Source organism: Fukomys damarensis, unplaced genomic scaffold (assembly GCF_012274545.1).
Source record: "Fukomys damarensis isolate Sample0158 unplaced genomic scaffold, DMR_v1.0_HiC HiC_scaffold_39, whole genome shotgun sequence".
Taxonomy (NCBI): domain Eukaryota; kingdom Metazoa; phylum Chordata; class Mammalia; order Rodentia; family Bathyergidae; genus Fukomys; species Fukomys damarensis.
Genome location: NW_022900951.1, coordinates 32,983,930 through 33,008,972, shown reverse-complemented (window position 1 = coordinate 33,008,972; position 25,043 = coordinate 32,983,930). Strand labels below are relative to the sequence as shown.

The 25,043-nt window shown below is 38.9% G+C and overlaps 4 protein-coding genes across 5 annotated transcripts in view; all 4 read right to left on the bottom strand.

The window, feature by feature from the left end:
• The window catches only part of Sytl5 (synaptotagmin like 5), a 232,509-nt gene that overhangs the window by 128,969 nt on the left and 78,497 nt on the right, over positions 1-25,043 (bottom strand). The window lies entirely within an intron of this gene.
• LOC104870523 (histone H2A-Bbd type 1) lies at positions 15,428-16,015 on the bottom strand. Its single transcript, XM_010636195.1, has one exon. The coding sequence runs from the start codon at positions 15,902-15,904 to the stop codon at positions 15,551-15,553; it is 354 nt and encodes a 117-aa protein (XP_010634497.1). The 5' UTR covers positions 15,905-16,015; the 3' UTR covers positions 15,428-15,550.
• Positions 22,281-22,631, bottom strand: LOC104870552 (huntingtin-interacting protein M). Its single transcript, XM_010636227.1, has one exon. The coding sequence runs from the start codon at positions 22,629-22,631 to the stop codon at positions 22,281-22,283; it is 351 nt and encodes a 116-aa protein (XP_010634529.1).
• Positions 23,588-23,938, bottom strand: LOC104870551 (huntingtin-interacting protein M). Its single transcript, XM_010636226.1, has one exon. It carries the CDS (start codon positions 23,936-23,938, stop codon positions 23,588-23,590), a length of 351 nt encoding a protein of 116 aa, XP_010634528.1.

Below are 25,043 nucleotides of genomic sequence, written 5' to 3'. Positions count from 1 at the left end.
AATTCTTTTGAGAAGATACCCAGCAGAGGACTAGCTGGGTCAAATGGGACTTCTAATCCTAGTTTTTTGAGGAATCGCCACACTGATTTCCACAGTGGTTGTACCATTTTACACTTCCATGAACAGTAGAAGGGTTCATTTTCCCCCCCATATCACTGCCAGTATTTTTTATTGGTTGATTTCTTGATAGCAGCCATTCTTTCTGGAATAAGATAGAATCTCAGTGTTGTTTTAATTTGGATCTCTCTGCAGACACCTACTAAGTCCATTTGCTCACAAGTTTGGTTCAGGTGTAATACAACTTTGTTGATTTTTTTTGGTCAATTTGATCTGTCTATTTATAACAGTGGGGTACTGAGATCTTTCATTACCATTGTGTTAGAGCTTATTTGATTTTTGTTTTTATATAGTTGGGTGCACTGGTATTTGGTGCATATATATTTTTTATTATTGCCTCTTTATTTTGGATTGTTCCCTTAATAAGTATATACTGACCTTCATCATCTGTCTTGGCTTGAAATCCACTTCGTCTGCAAACAGAATAAGTACTTCTGATTGATTAATTTTTTTGTTCCTGTTACACAAGATATGGTTTCCATTCTTTGGCTTTCAGTCTAAGCATTTCTTTTTTAATTAAATATGTTTTTTTGTATGCAGCATATTTTTGGATCTTGTTTCTTGATCCAATCTTCCATTTTTTTCTTTTGATTGGTGAATTGAGACCATTTACATTGATGGTTATAACTGATATGTATTGACTTATCATTGTTATATTATCTTCCTGTTGTTGGTTCCCTTTATTTCCCTCCTATTTAATTTCTTACCTTACTTGGTAGATTCTTCCTACTGGTGTTTATAGAATTGTAGTCTTCCTTATCCCTTTCTGGAATATTGTTCAGAACATGTTGAAGTGCTGGTTTGGTGGTCATGATGTTCTTTGTCACAAAACATCTCATTTTTCCATTGATTTTTGAAAAATAGTTTTTCAGTGTACATAAACCTAGGTTGGAGATTGTTTTCTTTTGGGACTTGAAATACTTCTCTTTGAGCTTTTTTCTTTTTTTTACTTAAGGGTTTGTGTTGAGAAGTGTAGTATGATTCTGATGGGCTTTACTTTATAGGTGATTTTTTTCTTTTATCTGACAATTTTAATATTCTGTTCTTATGCTGAATTTCTGGAAACTTGAGTAATATATGCCTTGATGTAGATTCTTTTCAGTCTTGGCTAATCGGAGTTTTATATGCCTGATTTATCTGTATGTCAAATTCTTTTTCTATGCTTAAGAATTTTTCTGCCCTTACTTCTGTGAATAGGTTTTTTAATGTTATTTGCATTGTCTCCTGCTTTTCTGTTGACTCCAATCAATCTTATGGTGTTATTCTTTGCATCGGATTGCAGCTGTTGCATTGATTTTTATGGCCTCTTGCTATTTTTAAGAAATATTTCTTTTTGTGATCACTAACTATAATCCTGTCTTCTACATCTGATATTCTGTATTCACATTGGTTTGTTCTGCTGTGTGTATTTTTCCATAGAAATTTTAATCTCTTGGATATCTGTTTGAATCTATTTAATGGATTCTATTTCTTTCCTATGTTGGGAATTCATAGTTTCTATTATTTTCCTAAGCTCCTCTATTTTAAAAATCTGTATATATTCTAGATTCATGACCCAAGTCCTTCATTATGATGATTTCTTTTTTTTAACCTGATAAATTATTTCTGATCTTATTTTTCTAAAGCCTCATTCTCCATCTTTAGTTTTACTGTTAACATTTCAGAAAATTCAGGTGAGTAGCTTCTGATTTCCTTTGCCTTGTTGTTCCCTGGACTGTCCCTGGGTGGGCTGGAAGTCTGGTGTTGCATCTTGCTTCTGTGTCTTATTTTCTTTTTCTTTTTGTTTTCTGTGTTGATATTTGTAAATTGCTTATGGTAGTTAGCTTTGTCACTAGTATCAAGGTCTCCCTAGGAAATGACTGTTCTTCAGAAATGTCTTCTAGGTAGAGCTGGCTGGTGGCCTTTAAGTCTGTCCTAAGATTCTATCTTTCCAATTTATTATGGATGAGAAGCTGTCTGTTTGGCCCAGCAACCATTCCTTTGGTATTGTACTATGGTGGTGATCATGATCCCAGATAATCACAGTGTTGTCATACAAGAAAGAACAACTGATTGCAACAGGTGTGATACCCTGGCTCTAGTAGTACAATTAGCAATAATAATAGCCTCACACAGAGCCTAGAAACTGACAGACTGTGGTAAGTATTAATTTGGTACCAGTAACCACAGGAGCAAGTTCTATAGTTATACAACAGAATGCAACACAAACTATGAACTTGTCTGCAATGAAGTTCCCCTTAGTAGAGTGATTTTATCCTGTGGGGGGGGGGATTTAAGAGGGATATGGGAAAAATAGAGAAATAAATGAAGAGGAAAATATTAGAAGCTAGGCTGATGGACAAAGGAAGATCACTCAAGCTTTGGGAAACTGGAGAAGAAAACAGGAAAGAGAATGAAAGATAAAGTAAAAGAACATCAAAGCAAACCAGAAAACCTAGAAACAATGTTCACTCCAATGCAAAAATCAAAATGTCAAAAAAAGAAAAGCAATGACTGAAACAAAACAATACAAAATAAATAACAAAAATAAAAATCTAAATAACCAAAACAAAAAGACAAAATTTCTCTGGCCACAGACCTTCAGCTATCCTCTCTCTGGTATCCACAGTTCTGTGCTAGTGTCTAAGTCCAAGCTGAACTCTGTGCTGCATCGACTCTGCTCTTTCAGCTTCACCGGATTTAAATGTTGATCTTGGCCTCCAGTTGTAGGGGCTGGTGCTCAAGTCTTTAGCTAGAAAATCTCTGGTGACTTGGGCTTCCCAAGTCTTTTTACCTTGTATGTCTCCATAGCTGTCCCTCATCCAGTTGTGGTCTTTTAAACATTAGGAGCCCTGACACAATGACAGACCAATTCTGCTCTTAGTCCTTCATTCAGTTGGCCACTCCTGGCCCTTGCACATTCTCCTCTGTTCCACTCACCTGGCCTGGCTCTCTCCTTGTGCTCCTGGGAGTGGGGCAAAGGGAATGTGTACTTTGTTCAGACTCACTAATTTTGCCACTGCCTCAATTCCTCACCTCACTGTCTTTAGAGGCTTTGATTTGCCAGAATGGCACATAGTATTTACTGCTCTGCACTGCTTCTGTTTCTTCCTGGAAGGCTCTGGGCTCACTCAGTCTTGATGTGACCCTGTAGGTTCCATGCTGCTCTCCCACAAGTGAGCTGGGTATGTGAGTCCAATATTGATGGTTCCTAATTTGGTCAGATGTTGCTTTTTATCTTCTTATAGTCTGAGAACAAACTGGTGGACCACCAGAGAGGGAGCAGCTTCCTGGTCAATTTCTCCTGTGTATACCAATGAAATATACTGCCAGGTTGCAATGCCCTCTGTTTGGAGGAGGGTAAAAGAGGTGAGGGACTATATACCCCCTGTCTATCCTGTGTGGCTTGATTATTCCATATTATTGGGGTTCAGTCAGCTTTTTGGTAACTTTCTAAAAAGGCAGTTCCTTCACTATACCAGGTGGTGGAACTGCAGGCAGTCCTGTGTATTGCTTTGCCTTTCTATAAACTATGCCTATGTTTTATTTGATCTAAAAGTCTTGTATTTCAGATTGATTTTGGCCTCAGCATGTTTTCCCCTCTCTTTCTTCAAATTATCTGTGTTTTTAGTAGATTTTTCTCTGAGTATCTCCAATGTGACTTCTCTATTCAGCCATGATGAAAACCTCTGAGTTCTTTATATATTATAGGTAGTAGTCTTCTGTATGAGGAACAACTGGCAAAAAAATCCCGCACTCTGTAAATTGTCTCTCTACTAAATGATTCTTTTGATTTGATGTAATCACATTTGTTGACTCTTGCTGTTAAGTCTCGTACAATTATGGCTCCCTTCAGAAAGTCCATGCCTATGTCTATGACTTCAAGTGTTTACCTATTTTAACTTCCCATAGTTTCAATGTTTCTATTTAATGTTAAGATCTTTTACCAATTTTCATTTGACTTTAGTGAATCTGTGCTATTTTCTAGCTTTTCTCTAACTCTGATTAGCCTTAGGTTGGTCTTAGTGATGTCTAGTAAGCTGCTGTATGGTCTTTTATTGTTCTCTTATTGCGTGTGTGTGTGTGTGTGTGTGTGTGTGTGAGTGTGTGTGTGTATGTGGCTTTTTCGAGTACTTAATTATAACTAACATCTTGTCCTCAATTTCAGATACTCTATCTTCATATTGTTAATTTCTGTAATTTATGAATTCTATGCAGTTTTTTATTTTTGGTATTTCTGTCGGATATCTTTTCAAGGATTCTATATACTTGTTGCATCTGTCATTCATATTTTGAACTGTTTTGGTTAGCTCATCCAATTTTTTACTTATTTACCCCATATTCACCTTGAGCATATTGAGTGATAATGCTGTAAATCTTTGGTTAATTCCATTTTTGAACTCACCTAGTTTCTTCATCCTTTCTATAAACTTTTTTGTAGAGTTCTTTTACCTGATATATTTTTTCTCTATTTCTGACCCCTTGCTCTGCCTTAGTAGAGTTGGAAGACCTTGGGGGGTCTTCAGTTGCCTTGCTCTCTTACATATATGTAGATCTTTAAAGATTTTTTATCTTTAAAAATTTTTATTCCTCTTTTTTTGGGGGGATACTGTGGGTTGAGATCTACTCGAGTTAGGGAGAGCTTGTAGGTTATATGAAGATTTTTGGTAAGATGCTACCTCCTCATGGAGTATTTTCAGTTTTGTATGTCTAGCAGTTGCATTTATCCCTTCTGTTATTTAATTTAAGTGATTTGGACTCTGTATCTATATTTTTCAGAAATAATTACTTCTGGTTATAACAGCATGAACAGATCCAATCATCCATCACTTAATATGATTGACCTTGTATTTACACTTTAACCCTTTGCCTATCTTCTATGAAGACTATGATCATTTATTGTTAGCAGCTGTTCTGCAATGAAGTCGAAGTGGAGGGAGAAGAATGAAAAGCATAAAACATTAAGGGGGTAGTGGGGAGAGTGATAGATGAGAAAAAAATTGATGTGGTGTCTACTGAAGTACTTTTAGTTGAGTTGAAGGGTTAGTGTTGAGAGTTTTAGGAGGATATTTGTGGGGTTTGGGTCAGATATTGGAGAAAAGAGGTTTACTCTGTGATTGGGAAAGCTATGTGGTTGTTGCAACCTGTTTGTAAGGAGGACAAGGGGCTAGGTAAATATAGAAAATCCAACAGCTTAGGATAAGAGAGATTGAGGGGTAATATTGGACAGGATAGTAGTGACTGTGGGAGAACTGAATATGGAAAAGTAAAAACTTTGGGGGAAGAGTTTATCTATTGAGAAAAAGAATTAAGAAGTATGGTGATAGTGTTGCTGCAGTGGTCTGAGGTGAAGAAACTACATAGGGAGCTACAAAGAGGAACAGAATCTAGACATCAACTAAATTAGAGAAAATGGAGGAAAAATATATAAAGTATAAACTTCACAAATACGAAAAAAAAACATAAAAGGGCCTAACATTGCCACACATTACCAAATAAACCAAGAAAAAAAATCCAAACCTAGAAGATATCCAAAGAGAACACAGTTTCAATATTCCAATGAGACAGTGCATATGTGACTCACAAGTAGCCTCTTTCCCAGAGAGCCTGGTGTTCACACCCCAATATCACTTCTGATCCTTTCACTGCAGAACTGAAGCTAACCCAGTCTCAGGACTCCACTCCACCAGGTTGTAGGCATGAAGACAGAGGCTGATACTGATCAAGTTCTCGGGTTAGGAACTCTTGTCGTCCGTCTCCCTGTGCGTGATGGTGAAATTGGTATGTAAGGGTTCACTGAGTTGGGGGTGCATCAGCTGTTGGCTGTAGAGAACACTCTGGGGGCAGTATTCCGTGCTTCCCTTGAAGATTCCAGCTGCTGCTGGTTCTTTCAGCCCCAGTGTGGCTTCTTGGGAGAATAGTTTTACTTTCACTTTGTCTCATTAGCAGCAGCAGCTGGCAAGCTGCTTGCAGCCACACAGTTTGCTGATTATCTTGTGATTTTGAAAGTCAGAGATTTGAAATTGATTTAACTAAGCTGAAGTCTGGGTTTTGGTAGGGACATGCTCACTCCAGAGGCCCTAGAGGAGAATCTGTTTCCTTGCTTTTACAACATTCATTTTATTTCTTGTTTCATAGCCCTTCCTCCATCTTGAAAGCCAATGACATAGCATTTTACTTCATTGGTAATATTGTCTTCTTCTGTGTCAAATCGTCCTTCACCCTCCTCAAATAAGGGCAGCTGTTTGCATTTATGTTTTATATATGTAATCAGAACGATCTCCACATCTCAAAACCCTACCCTTTATATCTGCAATGTGTCTTTTGCTAACTTTAACAGGTTTAGGGATTAGAAGCTAAATGTCTTTGGGGCCATTTCCCAACAAAGCCAGGTCTGAAAGCTTCCCTCCAGAAATTCATGTCCTTCTTACATGCAAAATACATGTACCCTAGTCTATCAACCCCCAAAGTCTCAAAAGATTTTCATACCAACTCAAAATCTGAAAGCTCATCATTTAATCAGGTATGAGTAAGACTGTGAGCATGGTACATCCTGGGGCAAAGTTCTCCCTTTGTGGACAAGTGAAACTAGAAATCAAGTTATCTACTCTCAAGCAGAATAGTGACATATGATAGGTATACAATAAAAGTTATGGATAACCTAATTCAAAAAGGGAAAAGCAAGTACCCTCAAGAAATTCTGAAACCCAAAGAGCGAGTTCTGTTAGGTTTCCAGGAGTGAAGATCATCCTCTATGTCTATAATCATTTTAAAACTTTAAACTCCACCAGGTGTGGTGGCGCACGCCTATAATCCCAGCACTCGGGAGGTTGAGGCAGGAGGATCACTGTAGTTTGAGACCAGCCTGGGCTACACAGTGAGTTCCAGATTAATCTCAACTACATAGTGAGACCCTCAAAAAACCACACACACAAAAAAAGAATTTAAACTCATGATTTATGCAAGTTTTTGGAAAATAAGGCTAGCTTAATATTTTGTGTGTTTTGATGGTTAATTTTCTCTGTAAACTTGACTGAGCTAAGGGATATTGATAACTGGTAAAATATTCCTGGCTATGTCTATGTCGATGCTTCTGAAAGAGAGTAACATCTGAGTCAGTAAATTGAGTAAAGAAACTACCCTCACCAATATGAATAGGCATCATCCAGCCCATTGAGGGACTAAATAGAAAAATATGGAAGAAAGTCAAAATCACTTCTTCTGAGCTGGAATATGCATCTTGTCTTGGCCTCAGAAATCAGCATTCCTGATTCTCAGGCCTATGAATTCAGATGGAGATTTATGCCATGTCCCTTCTCCTAAACCCTTCTCAAGCCTTCAGACTTAGAGGGAATTATAATTTCCCAGCTCTTAACCTTATAGACTGTGGGACTTCTTTGACTCCATAATTGAGTGAGCCAATTTCAGTAATAAATCTCTTCATACATCACACACATGCACACAGACACACACACACACACACACACACACACACACAAACACACCCTGTTCTGTTTCTCTGGAGGACCCTAACATAGGTTTTATGAAAACAATTATGTCTTCCCTAATTTATTAGTCTTAAGTATAATAAAATCATACATTTTTATACTTTTTGGATATGTTTTTCCAAAATGTAGTTTCACTAATAAATTACTTCAACCACAATTTTAAGACTTGAAAATCATAAATTTATTTAATTAAATTGAATTATTTTTCTGACAAGCTTGCATTTCACATTCAAAAGGTTTTATAGTATATCAGCATGAGAACATTTCCAAAATCTTTAGATAACTAAAAATCTTCAATGATGTAACAGTGAGTTAATGGATATTCAAAAGCTTGCACAAAGGAGGAAATTATAAAGATCAGAGCAGAAATTAATGCAACTGAGACTAAGAAAACAATACAAAGAATCAATGAACCAAAGAGCTGGTTCTTTGAAAAATTAAGTAAAATGGATAAGCCCTTAGTCAACCTTAACAAAAAGGAAAGAAAAGACTCAAATTCATGGAATTAGGAATTAAAAAGGTGAAATCACAGCAGATCCTGCAGAAATCCAGAGGATCATCAATACCTACTTTGAGAAACTGTCGTCTAATAAGATGGAAAACACAGAAGAAATGGATAGGTTCCTACGTATTATGAACCCAGAAAAAAGCAGGGAAAGGTAGTCTATTTGCAGAGAGCTTTCCTGGAAATCAAAAAACCCTAAGCACTTGGTATTAGAGACTTAACCTTCGCTTTTTCAAAGGAGAGTATCAGATGCTTTCTATCTCAAAGCCTTTGTCCCAGACAGAGTAGAGAAAAGAAAGAACCTCCATAACAGATCCTCATTAGCACTGTGCTGCTCACTCCAACTTGTGGCCTTGACTAAGTTTATCATCATCTCTGAGCCTCTGTGGTTTCAGATGTAAGGTGGAGTGCTTAAAAAATCCTGTCCTCTAGGGCCAGGCATTTAGCTCAGTGGTGCCGCACAAGCCCCATGGGGGGGGGGGAAATCTGGTCTTCTGAACACTATTTACCCATTTTCAGCAGAGATCTTTTCCTAGGAAAAGATCATAGTCCATCAATTGTGTACCTCAAGCAGAACTTTGAAACAATTTTTCACTCTTCTCATTTTATATTCATGGAAGCTAATGGGCCTCCAAGTAAATCACACTACAGGATACCAGAACTTAGTTCTCCCGATCATTTTGATATTGTTTCTGTATGTAATGAAAACACCTCTGCATGGCTGAGTTGGTGAATTATTTTCATACTACATTTCAGACCTCAAATATCTTGCAATCCCAGTATCTAACCTGCCTCCCTCCAGCTAACTGGTTTATTTTAGCTTATTTTACTTTAGAAGTATTTAAGGAATATTTTCCCCACGGTTATTTTAGGACATTAGGAGAATCTAATCATTTACTCTCTTGAAGGACTCTGAAAGAAAAATATTAAAACAGTACTGATAAGGCCCTGTTTGCTGTCTTTCATCATATTTAAAACCACACCATTTCTAAAAGCATAAAATAAAATAAATTCAATATTCCAATGTTGCACCAACTGTGGTGTCAGGACTTATGACGGCCATAAACTGTTACTGATTGGCTACAACAGGTAGAAAAACTGAGCATCACTTTGTTAGTAACTTTCTTAATTGCTGAAACACAATACTGAACACTCACAACTTAAAGAAGGAGAAGCTTATTTAGGCTTACGATTTTCATCCATGGTCAACTGGCTCCAAGGCAGAGACTGTATGGCACAGGGGAATAGAAAGGAAAAAGGTGCTCAACTCATGGCATCCAAGAAGCAGAGAAAAAAGGTAGGAGCCAGAGACAAGAATATACCATTCCAGGTCACAGCCCCAGTGACTCCACCTCCACTCAGACCCCACCTGCTAACTAACGTTCAGCATTATCATTCCCATGATCCAGTCACCTTCCACACACATGAGAACTTGGGGGAACACTTTTTATCTAAACCATAAAAATCACCACTGAGAAACTCTTACAGAAATCTGGGATTGCTACACATTTAGGTAAGTGGTGGCATTTGTACATCTACTATAAGTTTAAGAAATTGGTACCAGAGAAGTAGTGTTGCTGCTGTGACTATACAGCATTGTGTGGGTCAGAAATCTTTGGAACTGGTTTACAAAAGGAGTTTGGAAAGATCTGGAAATACCCACTAGAGTAGCCTGAAAATGCTATAAACAGAGCCTGATGGGCGATTCTAGTTGAAGTTCAGAAGACCAGAATTTTGATGAGAATGCAGACAGTGAAAGGCTCAGGAGGGTTCAGCTGAGAACAAGGTCTCCATTAGCAACTGGATGAGAAACCATGTGTGTTACATTTTGGCAGAAAATGTGCCTACATTTTGCCCATATCCTCAGACATTGTAAAAGACTGTTATTAAGGCTGATGATCTAATATGGCAGTGAAAATTTCAAGACAACCAAACATTCAAGCTATAGATTGAGTTTTGCTGGCTGCTTTTAGCAAGATTTATAGTAAGAATCAGGGGCAAAATGCAGGACAGAAAAAAATGGAAAAACTTTAATTTGGCCCATAAGGAACAATGCCCAAATTTTGGGCCAGAGGAGATATGCTTGCTGAAGATAAAAGCACCATTAAAAAGAAAGTGAATACTTTGTATAGGCACAACAAAAAGGGTGCCTTTAGGACACCTCAGAAATCAGCAAGATTCCATCCATAACAGATTCAAAGGTGCAAAATAGTAAACATTTCATTTAAGAAGAGATTTGTTGAGTGCCCTGCTCCAGAAGGGCCACCTAGGGGACTGATTCCCCAGGCTTCAATTCACTGTGGTCAGCCATCCAGGCACACAGAGGCTACTGCAACCAATGTGCAAGGGGGCCTGGTTCTGCCCACATTGTCAATAGGCCTTCGCATCACCCATGTCATTTTGGTTTTATCACAATGCAGTATGTAAAAGTTGTGAGGTCAGGGAAGCTTCTTCTATTAATGTTTTAAAGGAAGGTCTGGGAGGCCAGGCAAGAGCCACTGAGAGGGTAATGAGTGAAGCCGTGGGAATGAAAGCAAAGGTGCAGTGGAAACTGAAGGGATGCCAGGAATGTGGATCATTTTGCCAAGGAAAGCTGCAGGCTGTGAGTGGACTCAGCTCAAAAGAGTTTGGGTGGGCTGCAACCAACGAGGTCATGGTTGGGTGGCCCAAGACCTTTGGAATTCACATCTTACTATCATCTGCTCTAGATACTGGATATGGAGCTACAGGACTTAATGTTTGCCTTGCTGAGTTTCAGTCTTGGTTTGGTCCAGTTTTTTTCTCTCTCCTCTTCTTCCCTTTTGTAATGGGAATGTGTGCCATGTCCCCTTGTAGCTTGAGATTATGTAACGTGTTCTGTTATTTTTACAGAGGTTCATGGCTAAGCCCTTGTCTTTGATCCCAAAAGAGACTTTGACTTCTGAAAAATCCTAGAACTATTAAATATTTGAAGCTAGGATTATTGTGTTATTTCTATGCAGGATAGTCATAATGTCTAAGATTGAATTATTAACATTATTTTGTCTATTTGGAGCTTAACTGTTTAGTAAGGTGTGTTTGGGTGTCAAGTTAACAGGGGCAATTAATTGCACTGGTTCCCATGCAACTGAGGTTTTGTTCATGAACTCTTTTCTTGCACCAATGTCTTCAAGAGTCCTTCCTAACCTATCTTCCAGCAGGTTTAGTGTTTCTCTTTTAATATTTAGATCTTTGATCCATTTCAATTTTAGGGTAGTGCATGGTGAAAGATATGGGTCAAGTCTTTGGCAAGTTGAAACCCAGTTTTTTCAAGCATCATTTATTAAAGAGGCTATCTTTCCTCCAGTGAGGATGGTTGAGTCCTTTGTCAAAGATGAGGTGTCTGAGTGTGTCTGGAGTTGTTTCTGCATCTTCTAATCTGTTCCATAGATCCTTAGATTTGTTCCTTTCCCAGTACCATGCTGTTTTTTCACAGTGGCTTTGTAGTATAGTTTCAAGTTGGGAATTGTGATACCCCTGCCTTGTATTTGTTGCCTAGAATTGCTTTTGCTGTTCTAGATATCTTCTAGTTCCTAATGAATTTTTGGATTGTTTTCTCTAGTTCTGTGAAATCTGCTATGAGGATTTCAATCAGGATTGCACTGAGTCTGTATAGAAGTATTGGAAGTATGGCCATTTTCACTGTATTGGTTCTTTCTATCCAGGAGCAAGTGATATCTTTACATTTTCTGATATCCTCTTCAATCTCCTCTTTTTCAGAGTGCTGTAGTTTTCAAAGTAAAGGTCTTTTGCTTCCTTTGTTAGATTGATTTGTAGATAGCTCACTTTGGGGGGATGCTATTATGAAAGGAATAATTTCCCCAATTTCTCTCTCAGTGAATCTTTTATTCAAGTGCAAGAAGGCTATGGATTTTTGAGTGTTGATCTTGTATTGAGCACAAAGATTCAACAACTGGGATCTCATATTATTAAAAAGCTTCTGCACAGGAAGAGAAACCAATAACAGAGTTAAGAGACAACCCACAATGTGGGGAAAAATTATTGCCAGTTGTTCCTGAGACAAAGATCTACTATCTAGAATATACAAAAAATTTTAAAATCTGACGTCCCAAATTTAAAGACCCCTTCCAAAAATAGATATCTGAAATGAATAGATATTTCTCAGGTGAAAAAGTAAAAGCAGCAAAGAAACATCTGAAAAAATGTTCAACATCACTGGTCATTCAAGAGACACAGATGAAAACAACACTGAGACTCAGTCTTGCTACAGAAAGAATGGCTGCTATCAAGAAATCAACCAGTAACAAATGTTGATGGGGCTGTGGGAGAAAGGAGCCATTCTCCACTGTTGGTGAGAGTGTAGACTGGTACAACCACTGTGGAAATCATTGTGGAGATTCCTCAATTACTAGGATTAGAGGTCTCATTTGCCCCTGCTGTTCCCCTGCTAGGTATGTTCCTGTAAGAATAATAACAATCATACCAGAATGATATACATGTATCCATGATAATTAGTAGCACAGTTTGTAATAGCTAAGTCTTGGAAACAGCCCAAAAGCCCATCAACTGGTAAGTGAGTAAAGAAGATGTGGGATTTTAAAAAATAAAATGGAGGTCTGGGGATTTAGCTCAGTGGTTCCACCACCTGCTTTGTAAGCACAAGGTCCTGAGTTCAATCCCTTGTGCCAAAACCAAAAAAAAAAAAGAAAGAAAGAAAGAAAGAAAGAAAGAAAGAAAGAAAGAAAGAAAGAAAGAAAGAAAATGGAGTAGTACTCAGCCATAAAAAGATAAACTGAGACATTTATGGCTAAATGGATGCACTTTGAAGCCATACTCTTAAGTGAAATAAATAGGACACACACGTGTAAATACTTAGTTGTTCCTCTGACATGAGAAACTGAAGGTGTAAATGAGGACCAAAATATATAATAGATATTGTGAAATAAGAAAATGTTCAAAGGGGAAGGGGAACTAGGGAGGGGCAGGGGAAAAGTAAGCAGAGAAAGAAAAAAATGGAAAAATGGAAACAAAGCTTATGTATATAGGGAGGAGTGGAGGGATTCAAAGGAGGGCAGGGGAAATGGGAAAAAATAAGAACCACTATGTATTATGTAGAGGTATGAAATCCCAATGATGAATGTGATTACAAAATATACCTAAAATTTACCAATAAAGTCAATAAATAAAAAAATAAATCTGTGTTAACTTGATTGCCTTGGTAGCTGCTCAGGAGATTGGTAGCATACACGTCTGGGTATGTCTTAGTTTGTCATGGAGACATGACCTTGGGTACTATATCCCATCCTTTGCCCCTATTTTGCTGGTACAGTGTTTCTGCTCTGCTTCCTTACCACCACCAATTAAGGATCTTTGCTCTCTTATAACTTATGCCATGATGTTTCTGCTTTGGAGTCAACCAACCATTAACATGTCCTTTAATTTTTAGGTGAGAAAGCTAATACTTTGGATTTCTACAAGCACAGCTTCAAAAACTCTAAGTGCAACAGTGACACTAGTTCTGTCCTTCTTGGGATATTTCTGATTTAGCCAAAGGCTAAGCAAGACTCTTCTATTTCCACACAGGCAGAGAGAGGGTGAATCACCACATAGAAGGAACAAAGAGGAAAGCAGAGTGTGGCCTGTCTGGTGTGTCCATTGCCTCATATCTCCACCTTCTGTCTCATTTATTAGCCATACAACAGGGCAGGTATCACAGTCAGGCCCCAACATTTAGCAATCACGTGAGCATCACATCCAGCCTCAGCATGGAGGAGCATACCTAAGTATGTTGGCTAGAGCAGATGGAAAATGCAGATAGTTATTAAGGACCATTTTATGGTACGTGTTGGGTGAAGTGGCAGTTTGCAGGCACACATGGATTTATATTTAGCAAAACTCCCAGATGAGTCTTGTACTTCATTTTGCACTGCGGTTGGAAATGCAGGTCCTCTGGTCCTGTTGTGGAAGCCAATAGGGCAGCCTCTGGGTAGCCCTGTGTGAAAGGCCACTAGGCAGCAGAGTGTGGCTTTGAGGATACCCTCATAGGCAAGGGGAAGATTGCTTCAAGGCTTGATGAGAATCCTATTTCTAATTTAAAATAGCACAGGAGTATGTTTATAAGAACTGCATGTACTTTGAGTAAATAATGTGAGATAGGATTTAAAGAGTATACTTATGCATACCTCTCCAAACATATACTCACCTCTGATGGCTCTATCTTGCTCTATGACATACCTGATCACAACCGAGTTATGTATTTCTTCTGGGAATGAGTTGCATAGTTGTGTTTACAATGGAATATAATAATAAATAAGCCCAGTAATATTCAGTAACCATTAAAAACTAATTGGATGTCTTAGTCCAGATATTAGTGCTTATGCAATATTATTTTGAATGTGGTTTTGTCCATAAGAAAAGAGAGGAAATATTATATATAAAATATCACAGTACTAGCTATCTCTGTTTATATTCAACTTTTTTTCTCTCATTGAGTTTATTGGTACATGTTAGGTATACAGTACAGTTATATTCATCATTGGGATCTTGTACCTTTAAATGACAGGTCTTGGTTCTCATTTTTTCCCCTTGTCCCTGCCCTCCCTTCACCCCCTCCTCCCTTCCCTATTTACAGATACTTTATTTCCATTTTTTCATTTTATGTTCAACTTTTATATGAGAGTATAAAATTATGAATGAATAATCAATTAAATCATCATGATTGTAGGGCCGGGGATTTAGCTCAGTGGTTCCGCCGCCTGCTTTGCAAGCGCAAGAACCTGAGTTCGATCCCTGGTACCAAAAAAAAATAAAAAAAAATGAAAATCGTCATGATCATAATTCTTGTTATGTACACTTCCTTTTGTTTTCTATATGACTGCTAAATCTTCACTTAAATACTCCTGTCCCATTAATTGATGGCAACAGTATAGTATCCTCTTCCCCAACACATATATTGCTGTAGCCTTTGGATTTCAGATCTCTTCTGCCATGAAAAAACCTTCCCCACCTAAGTGATGGTCTGCAGATTTCCCCATTGACAGCATCATGTTGGGAATTCAACAATTCTGGCAGGCCACCAGCCTACTTCCTGGCCACCCAGGGTCTTCTTTCCCAGGGCCTCTCAGAATGTCCTCTCAGCCCTCCACCCAAGCCAGCTCCAGCCCTGAGGCCACTGCCCACACCAATCCCACTGAAACTCCTCCCAGAAATCATTGATTCAAAAAGCCCCATGCTGACAAGAGCTTCCACCCTTCCAACCTTGAATGGGCAGCCTGGATGCCCACCCACACCTCTAACTCAAAATGACCGAAACGGAAAGAGTCAGAACAAACAACTGGCATTGGTTTAACCATTTTATTGGCAAGGCCGATAGCGATAGCAAGGGCTCCCTCATGCATGGGTGTTTTGAGGGTTGGATGAGGAGGTCGTTGAGGTCTTGCCGTGCTCTGGGACCCAGGTCACATCACTTCTTCTTGGGTCGGGCCGTCTCATCAACCAGAGACTTATTGTCATCCTTGACAAGGGGGCAGAGCTGCTCGTTGTTCTCCATCGCCGTCTCCAGGTGCTGTGGAGCGATGCGCTTCCTGCGCTTGTCCTGGGCCTCCTTGCCAGCCAGGTTGAGGATGTTGGAGGTCAGGTACTCGAGAACGCCTGCAAGAAACACTGGTGCGGACGAGCCCAGGCGCCTGGCATAGCCGCCCTCTCTCAGGTAGCGCTCCACGCGGCTGATGGGAAACTGCAGCTCGGCTCTCTGGGACCGAGACACTGCCTGCTTCCTATGCTTGGAGGAGTTCTGATTTCTTTTCTTCGCAGCCATGGCGTTTGCTGTGTTTGGCTTCAGTTGTCCCGGCTCGATTTCGCTTCTGGCCTGAGCCTCTCCAAAGAGCAGTGCTTGTGCCTGCCCGCTTGCCTCTCTGTGCTTCTTATGGCTCAGGAGCTGCCTTTGTGACAACCTGGCCTTTGTGATGTCATTGGTGTCCACCCGGCTCTGGTTAGGCCTCTGCCTATGAATGTCCATATGATGAATCTGGTCATCCTCGTAACTAGATACATTTTTTTCTAAGGAAATTCTAACTTTCTTCTAGACTTTAACATTCTAGCAAATAATCTGTTTCAATAAAAACATTGCATCGTTGTTAGTACACCAATTCAGGCTCTCTGATTCCAGCCTGGCAGCATTCCTTTGTAAACCACTGGTCACAGAAAGAAATGCACAATCCCTTGTCTAGGAGAGGTCCATTTTTCTCCCTCATCGTGGTGTAATAAAGAGAACTTCGCTTCCATTTGTAAAGTTACTTAAATATTCATGATACATATTTCTATGTCTGCTCGCTGGATTCATCTGTCAAGTGTTTATAATATCTGTCACTTCTCTCATACGTTAAACAAATTCTTTCAGAATAATTTCATTTTGTATTTGGGTGAATATCATGATGTTACTGTTTGAAAATAGCATACAACAGTTTCACAGACCACAATCATATACTCAGTGGATTTATAAACATTCATAAGAGAGATGTGTCCCTCATACTCAAAGTCCAAGACTGTGTTTTCCTGACTCTTCTAGGCATATTCAAAGCACAATTGCACTTTATTGATTTTATTTTCTCTGAGTGTTATCTCAATGTTTAATTTTATAATTCAATTTTTCACCCTACTGATTTTTTTTCTCATTGAGTTTATTGGTACATTTTAGGTATACAGAACAGTTACATTCATTATTGGGATCTTGTACCTTTACGTGACAGGTTTTGGTTCTCATTTTTCCCCTTGTCCCTGCCCTCCCTTCACTCCCTCCTCCTATTTAATGCCTTCCTGCCAACTAGTTACGCTAATATTGACAACATGGTTGAGAATCTAGCGTCAGAATCTGACCATTTGAAGATTTCTATAAACGATTAATAAAAATTTAAGTCTCTGCTGGATGAAACATAAGAAATAATCTCATTTGCCAGTCTTTTTATTTTCCTATTCATGTATTTTGAGGAACTCTGTTAGGAATTTCCTGCACATTGGGAAGAAAATAGTTTCCTGATATACAGAACAGGAGATTTTACACTTTTCTGTTTGCACCTTACCCATGAATGAATTGTAGGTTTGAAGTCACAAGGTCTATTTTTCCGTACCTATATGTCTGTAATTCAAAAATATTTCCACTCAGATGCTTTATGTAATGTTTTCCCACCTCTGGAGAGTATTGATAGATTATGAAACCACTGAAATTAATGGAGTTCTGTTCTAATTGGCATACAGTGAGACCTGCTTGTTGCAGCCATCTCCTCCTGCTTTCCTTCTCTGCATGGCACTCTGTTGTTTTTCCCCAAGAGATGACATATGATGGTTGTCACAGCCAGTGGTCTCAGAACCCAGCAATTTCCTGGGTACCAGGCCCCGCCGCATGGTGGGTAAGCATGTCTGTGCACATGACTTAGGGGGAAGGACAGACACAGCTTGTTACTAAAGGCTGCTCTGTGCCACAAGATAGTTGAATTGGAAGGTTTAGCAGTAGGTGTGGACTTATAGTTGGGAAAATTCCTAGATGGAGGGCCTCATATGTCTTGTCTGATTCTCAAGGAAAAACTGATTAGTGCTAAGAGTGCTAAGAGGGAGTAGAAGAATGTCCAAGAAACAAGGCCAGATAGTAGTGCACTTGGGTCGAAACCCAGGTCCTCTGGTTCTGTTGTGGAAGCTGACTTGGAAACGTTTGAGTAGCCCCTTGTGAATGGACAATAGGCAATAGAGGGTGACCCTACAGGACCTGATGCATAGTGAATACCTCAGGTGGAGACCCTCAGAGACAAGGGGAAAACTGCTGCAGCACTTGACATGAACCCTATTTCTTTTTTTAAAATCAAGTTTATTGGTACATTTTAGGAATACCATACAGTTACAGCATGTTTATAAAAATCGTGTATACATAAAGTTCATCACTTGGGACAGAACTAGGCATGTTGTAGTTAAACCTCTCAAAGGATGTATTCAGGCACTGATATTTCATCACTATTCTTTTAAATATTGTATCTACTCAATAAGTGATGTTATGCAAATATAACACTGATGACTGTGTTTTAAAGAAAATTCAGTTATAAGTACACTTGTTCATTCATGATTAATACCCTCTAAGTACTGTTTTGGTCAGTACTGTCATTACTTGTCACTTTTCAGCTGATACTTTCTAGATATTATTTTAATGTAGCATTGTCCACAACAGAGGATAGAAAATTAAATTCATCAAAGAAGATATCAGAAAATGGAAAGACATCCTTTGTTCCTAGGCACAAAGAACCAATATAGTGAAAATGACCATACTTCCCAAAGTTCTATACAGATTCAATGCAATCCTGATTGAAATCCTCACAGCATATTTCACAGAACTACAGGAAGCAATCCAAAGAATCATTAGGAATCAGATGAGATCTAGAACAACAAAAGCAATTCTAGCCAACAAGGACAAGGCAGGGGGTATCATGATCCCCAAACTGAAGCTATACTACAAAGCCACTGTGATAAAAACAGTATGGTATTGGCAAAGGAACAGATCTGAGAATCAGTGGAACAGATTAGAAGACACAGAAACCACTCGAGACATACTCAGCTACCTCATTTTCGACAAAGGAGCCAAACACCCACTGGAGGAAAGATAGCCTCTTTAAGAAATGGTGCTGGAAAAACTGGGTTTCACCTTGCCAAAGATTAAAACTAGACCTATATCTCTCACCATACACTAAACTAAAATTGAAATGGACTAAAGATCCAAATATTAAAACAGAAACACTAAACCGGCTAGAAGAGAGGTCAGGTAGAACTCTTGAAGACATTGGTGTAGAAAAAGATTTTATGAATAAAACCTCAGCTGCCCACGACCTAGCACAAACAATCAATGAGTGGGGATGTGTTCTTATTAAAAAGCTTCTGCACAGCAAGAGAAACCACCAACAGTGTGAAGAGACAACCCACAATGTGGGAAAACATTTTTACCAGGTGCTACTCAGATAAAGGTCTACTATCTTGAATACATAAAGAACTTAAAAGAATGAGGCCTCCAATTTTAAAGACCCAGTCCAAAAATGGGCATCTGAAATGAAAAGACATTTTTCAGACAAAGAAGTAGAAATAGCAAATAAACATATGAAAAAAATGTTCAACATGACTAGTTATTTGAGAGATGTAAATGAAAACAACACTCCGACTCCACTTCACTCAGTATGAATAGATGCTGTCATGAAATCAGCCAATAACAAATGCTGGCAGGGGTGTGGGGGAAGAGGAACCCTGCTTCACTTCTGGTGGGAGTGCGGACTAGTGCAACCACTGTGGAAATCAGTATGGAGATACCTCAAAGAACTAGGATTGGAAGTCCCACTTGACCCTGCTATTCCCCGGCTAGGTATCTTCCCAAAAGAATTAAAAGAATCATGTCACAGTTATATATGTGCACTCATGTTTGTAGCAGCACAAATTTTCATAACTAAAACTTGGAAGCAGCCCAATTGCCTCTCAATGGGAGACTGAATAAAGAAAATATTGGGGGTTTATAATAAAAAGGAGTATTACTCTGCCATTAAAAATGAAAATTAGAGACATTTATAGCTAAATGGATGTACATTGAGTTGATACTCAAGTGAAATAAATAGGACACATGTATAAATATTGAATAATTTCTCTAGTGTGAGAAACTGAAAGTGTAAATAAAGACTAAAAGATATACTAGTTAAAGTGAAATAGAAAGAAAGGGGACAAAGGGGAAGGGGAAATGTGAAGGATAGGGAAAAGGAACGAAGGGAATGGAGTTAATAGGAGGAAATGAATAAATGGAAACAAAGTCTTTGTAAATAGGGAGGGATGGAGGAGTTCAAGGGAGGGCAGGGGAATGGGGAAAACAATAAAAACCAAGATAGATTATGTAAAGGTGCAAATTTCCAAGGATAAATATTATTGTATCGTATACCTAAAATGTACCAATAAAGTTAATTAAATAAAAAAATAACTCTTAAAGACAATGGCATAGTGAAAGATTTTATTAACAAAAATATCAGTTACACGTGAACTAGCAAAAGGAGTCAACAACTGGGATCTCATCTTATTAAAACCTCCTGATAAGAAATAAATGAAAATGAAACTCTTGCAGATAGGGAGGTGTGCAGAGCTTGAAGGGAGGATAGGCGAATGGGGAAAAAGTAACCGAGATACATCATGTAAAGGTAGAAGTTCCCAATGATGAATGTAAATGTATTGTATACCTAAAATGTACCAATAAAAGAATTTATTAGAAAAAAATCTGCACAACAAGACAAACCAGCAACAGAGTGAAGAGACAACCTAAAATGTGGGAAAAATTTGTTCATCACCTGCACCTGTTCCTCAGACAAAGGAATATTATTTAGAATATAGAACAAATTTTTAAAAATCAGACCCTCCCAAATTTAAAGACCCAATCCAAAAATGTGCATCAGAAATGGACAGACATATGTCAGACAAAGAAGTAAAAGTAAGCAAATAAACATATGTAAAAATGTCCAACATCACTGGTCATTCGAGAGACACTGAGATTCCATCTCCTTCCAGGAAGAATGGCTGCTATCAAGAAATCAACCAGTAACAAATGCTGGTGGGGCTGTGGGGATAAAGGAACCCTTCTCCATTGTTGGTGGGAGTGTAGACTGGTGCAACCACTATGGAAACCATTGCGGAGATTCCTCAAAAAACTAGAATTAGTGGTCCCATTTGACCCTGCTAGGTATGCTCCTGAAAGGATTAACATCACCACAGGGCCAGGGTTTTAGCTCAGTGGTTCCCTGCCTGACTTGCAAGCACAAGATCCAGAGTTTGATCCCCAGTTAAAAAAAAAAAAAGCATCACACCATAGTGATATATGTGTATTCATGTTCACAGGGGTACAGTTTGTAATAGCTAAATCTTGAAAACAGCCCAAAAGTCCATCAATTGGTGACTGGGTAAAGATGTGTGTTTTTAAAGTCCGAAATGGAATACTACTCAGCTACAAACAATGGTAAACTAGAAGCATTTATAGCTAAATGGATGCACACTGAGACCATACTCTTAAGTGAAATAAATAGGACAAACATGTAAATACTGTATAGTTTCTCTGGTATGAATAACTACAAGAGTAAATGAGTACCAAAATGTATAATAGATAATGTAAAATAGGAAAAAAAAAAGGTCCAAAAAGGAAGGGGAACTAGGGAGGGGAGTGGGGGAAAGGAAAGAAAGGAAGGAAAAATATGAGAAGAGATGAAATATATGGGAAAAAAAGATTTTGTAAATACAGAGGAGTGGAAGAACGGAAGGGAAGGAAGGAGAATGGGGAAAAAACAAGAACCTAGATATACAGGTAAAAATTCCCAATGAAGAATGTGATCATAATGTGTACCCACAGTGTATCAACATACTTTATGGAATAAAAAAGTAAAGAAAAGAAAGTTACATTCACCATGCTAGCAAATACTCCCTGAGTCAATTCACCCTTTTAAATGTGGCAGTGTATAGATAAATAATAAAAGAATTCAACCAAAGCATAATTCCTGATTTGTAGCTTTCCTTTTGATTTCTGCATCACTCTTCAGTCTTCATGGAAATACTACTGTACAATTCCATTCTTGCAAACATTGCCCCATCTTCGAAAGCCCACCCCCCAACATCTGTTGCCATCAGCTCTGACCTCACACTTTGTCTACTTTCCCTACCATGAATATAGCCTTCCCCACCTCATTGATGGCTGTCAGCTCCTCCCCAGTTGTTGCCCGTATTATGCTGAGAATCCAACATGCCTAGGAAGTCTGAATCAACTTCCTGGCCTCCCAAGGCCTCATTCAGGACCACTAACATGTGTCCTCTGCTTTCTACTCCAACCATCTCCTCCTCTGACACCAGTGTACACACCATTCCCACTGAAACTACTCTCCCTGAAATCACGGATTCAAAAGCCTCCCACTGACCACAGCTTCCCTCCCTCCCATGTGCCCAGCCCACCCATCAACCCTCTGTAAGTCAGCGCTTCTCTGTGCCCCCAGGCACCTCCCACTCAAAATGACTGAAACAAAGTCAAAATATTGCCATGCACTTGAAGCCTTCATTATCATTGTTGATGACAACAGTGGGGCCTCTTTTTCACGGAGACACTGTGGCTCTGGCTAAGCCTCTGAGGCTTCCCACTGTGCTCTGTGAGTCAATTTTCAGCCGTTCTTCCTGGGCCCAGGCATCTCATCTGAGAAAGAGAAGGACATGTCCAGGATGATAGGAGGACCCTCACAGTTGCTTTCTGCTTCTCTCTCTCCATCTTGTGGGTTGGTGGGCATCCCGGTGTTGTTGTTGCCCTCAGAGCCTACCAGTGTCAAGATGTAGTCAGTGAGGGATTCTATCATGGCAAGAAGAAAATCTGATGCGGATGACATGCTTGGATTATATTCTTCATGCAGAATGCAGTAGATGTCTCTCATGGGTAACTGCTGCTCAGGTCTGGAAGCAGGGTCTTCCTGTTGATTGTTGTCTTTACAGGAACCATCTTGGTTGTTTTGGTCACACATGATGGTTGTTAGTTTGGAGCTCTGGTCTAATCTGCCTGCTCCACTGGCTGTATTAGGTATCTGAAGCCATCAACACTCAGACCTGCGCAATGTAACTCCAGCTCTTATCCCTCATTGGTCTGAAGCTGTTTTGTGACAACCTGGGCTTTGTGATATCATTGGTGTCCACTGGGATGTGATCAGGCCTCAGTCTAGAAATGTTCATGATATCAACTTGGTTGCCCTAATAAGTGAGTACATTTTTGAGGCAACTCTTTCCACTTTCTACTGTATTTGAGCATTCTAGGAAAAAGCATATTTCAATGAATACATTGCCTTGTCTTTAGCACACCACTTAAGGTTCCCTGATACCATCCTTCCATCTTTTTTGAGCTCTTTTGCATTCCTTTATAAAGCATTGGTAACTGATAGACATGGTGAATCCTTTATCCAGTATACATATATTTTTCTCCCTGATCATGGTGTAATGAGAACAATTTTGCTTCCATTTTTCAAATTAGTTAAATATTTATGATAAATACTTCCACATCTGCTCTTTGGATGTTCCTTCCAGTTGCCTATAATATCTGTTAATTTTCTCATAAGTTAAACAGATTCTTACAAAATATTTTCATTTACTATCTGGGTGACTGTCATGATTTTACTGTTTGAAAATATCATACAACTGTTTTGAAGGCCACATTTATAACCTCAGTTGATTCACCTGTTAACATTCATAACACAAGTGTATCCCTTACACTCAGTTAAAGCCCAAGACTGTCTTTTCCTGGATCTCCCGGGTCTATTCAAAGCATGCTAGGAATTTACTGATTCTGTTTTTTCTGGGTGCTATATTGCCATGCACTTGAAGCCTTCATTATCATTGTTGATGACAACAGTGGGGCCTCTTTTTCACGGAGACACTGTGGCTCTGGCTAAGCCTCTGAGGCTTCCCACTGTGCTCTGTGAGTCAATTTTCAGCCGTTCTTCCTGGGCCCAGGCATCTCATCTGAGAAAGAGAAGGACATGTCCAGGATGATAGGAGGACCCTCACAGTTGCTTTCTGCTTCTCTCTCTCCATCTTGTGGGTTGGTGGGCATCCCGGTGTTGTTGTTGCCCTCAGAGCCTACCAGTGTCAAGATGTAGTCAGTGAGGGATTCTATCATGGCAAGAAGAAAATCTGATGCGGATGACATGCTTGGATTATATTCTTCATGCAGAATGCAGTAGATGTCTCTCATGGGTAACTGCTGCTCAGGTCTGGAAGCAGGGTCTTCCTGTTGATTGTTGTCTTTACAGGAACCATCTTGGTTGTTTTGGTCACACATGATGGTTGTTAGTTTGGAGCTCTGGTCTAATCTGCCTGCTCCACTGGCTGTATTAGGTATCTGAAGCCATCAACACTCAGACCTGCGCAATGTAACTCCAGCTCTTATCCCTCATTGGTCTGAAGCTGTTTTGTGACAACCTGGGCTTTGTGATATCATTGGTGTCCACTGGGATGTGATCAGGCCTCAGTCTAGAAATGTTCATGATATCAACTTGGTTGCCCTAATAAGTGAGTACATTTTTGAGGCAACTCTTTCCACTTTCTACTGTATTTGAGCATTCTAGGAAAAAGCATATTTCAATGAATACATTGCCTTGTCTTTAGCACACCACTTAAGGTTCCCTGATACCATCCTTCCATCTTTTTTGAGCTCTTTTGCATTCCTTTATAAAGCATTGGTAACTGATAGACATGGTGAATCCTTTATCCAGTATACATATATTTTTCTCCCTGATCATGGTGTAATGAGAACAATTTTGCTTCCATTTTTCAAATTAGTTAAATATTTATGATAAATACTTCCACATCTGCTCTTTGGATGTTCCTTCCAGTTGCCTATAATATCTGTTAATTTTCTCATAAGTTAAACAGATTCTTACAAAATATTTTCATTTACTATCTGGGTGACTGTCATGATTTTACTGTTTGAAAATATCATACAACTGTTTTGAAGGCCACATTTATAACCTCAGTTGATTCACCTGTTAACATTCATAACACAAGTGTATCCCTTACACTCAGTTAAAGCCCAAGACTGTCTTTTCCTGGATCTCCCGGGTCTATTCAAAGCATGCTAGGAATTTACTGATTCTGTTTTTTCTGGGTGCACTTTCTGTTTATTTTCCACTGTATTAGTTTTATATTTGTTTTGTTTTTATTGCCTTGTACCCAACCTATTATTCTCATTATTAACCAAATGTTTATGAATCAGGTTTCAGGATCTGACAAGGCACAGATTTCTACAAATGATAAATAGAAATCTAGATTCTGTTGGGTGGAAGAAAAGAGAAACATCTGGTTTATCAGTCTTTTTTTTCTATTTCTTTTTTCATCAAATCAATTAAGAATTTCATACACACTGGGACTAGAACAGTTTTCATATA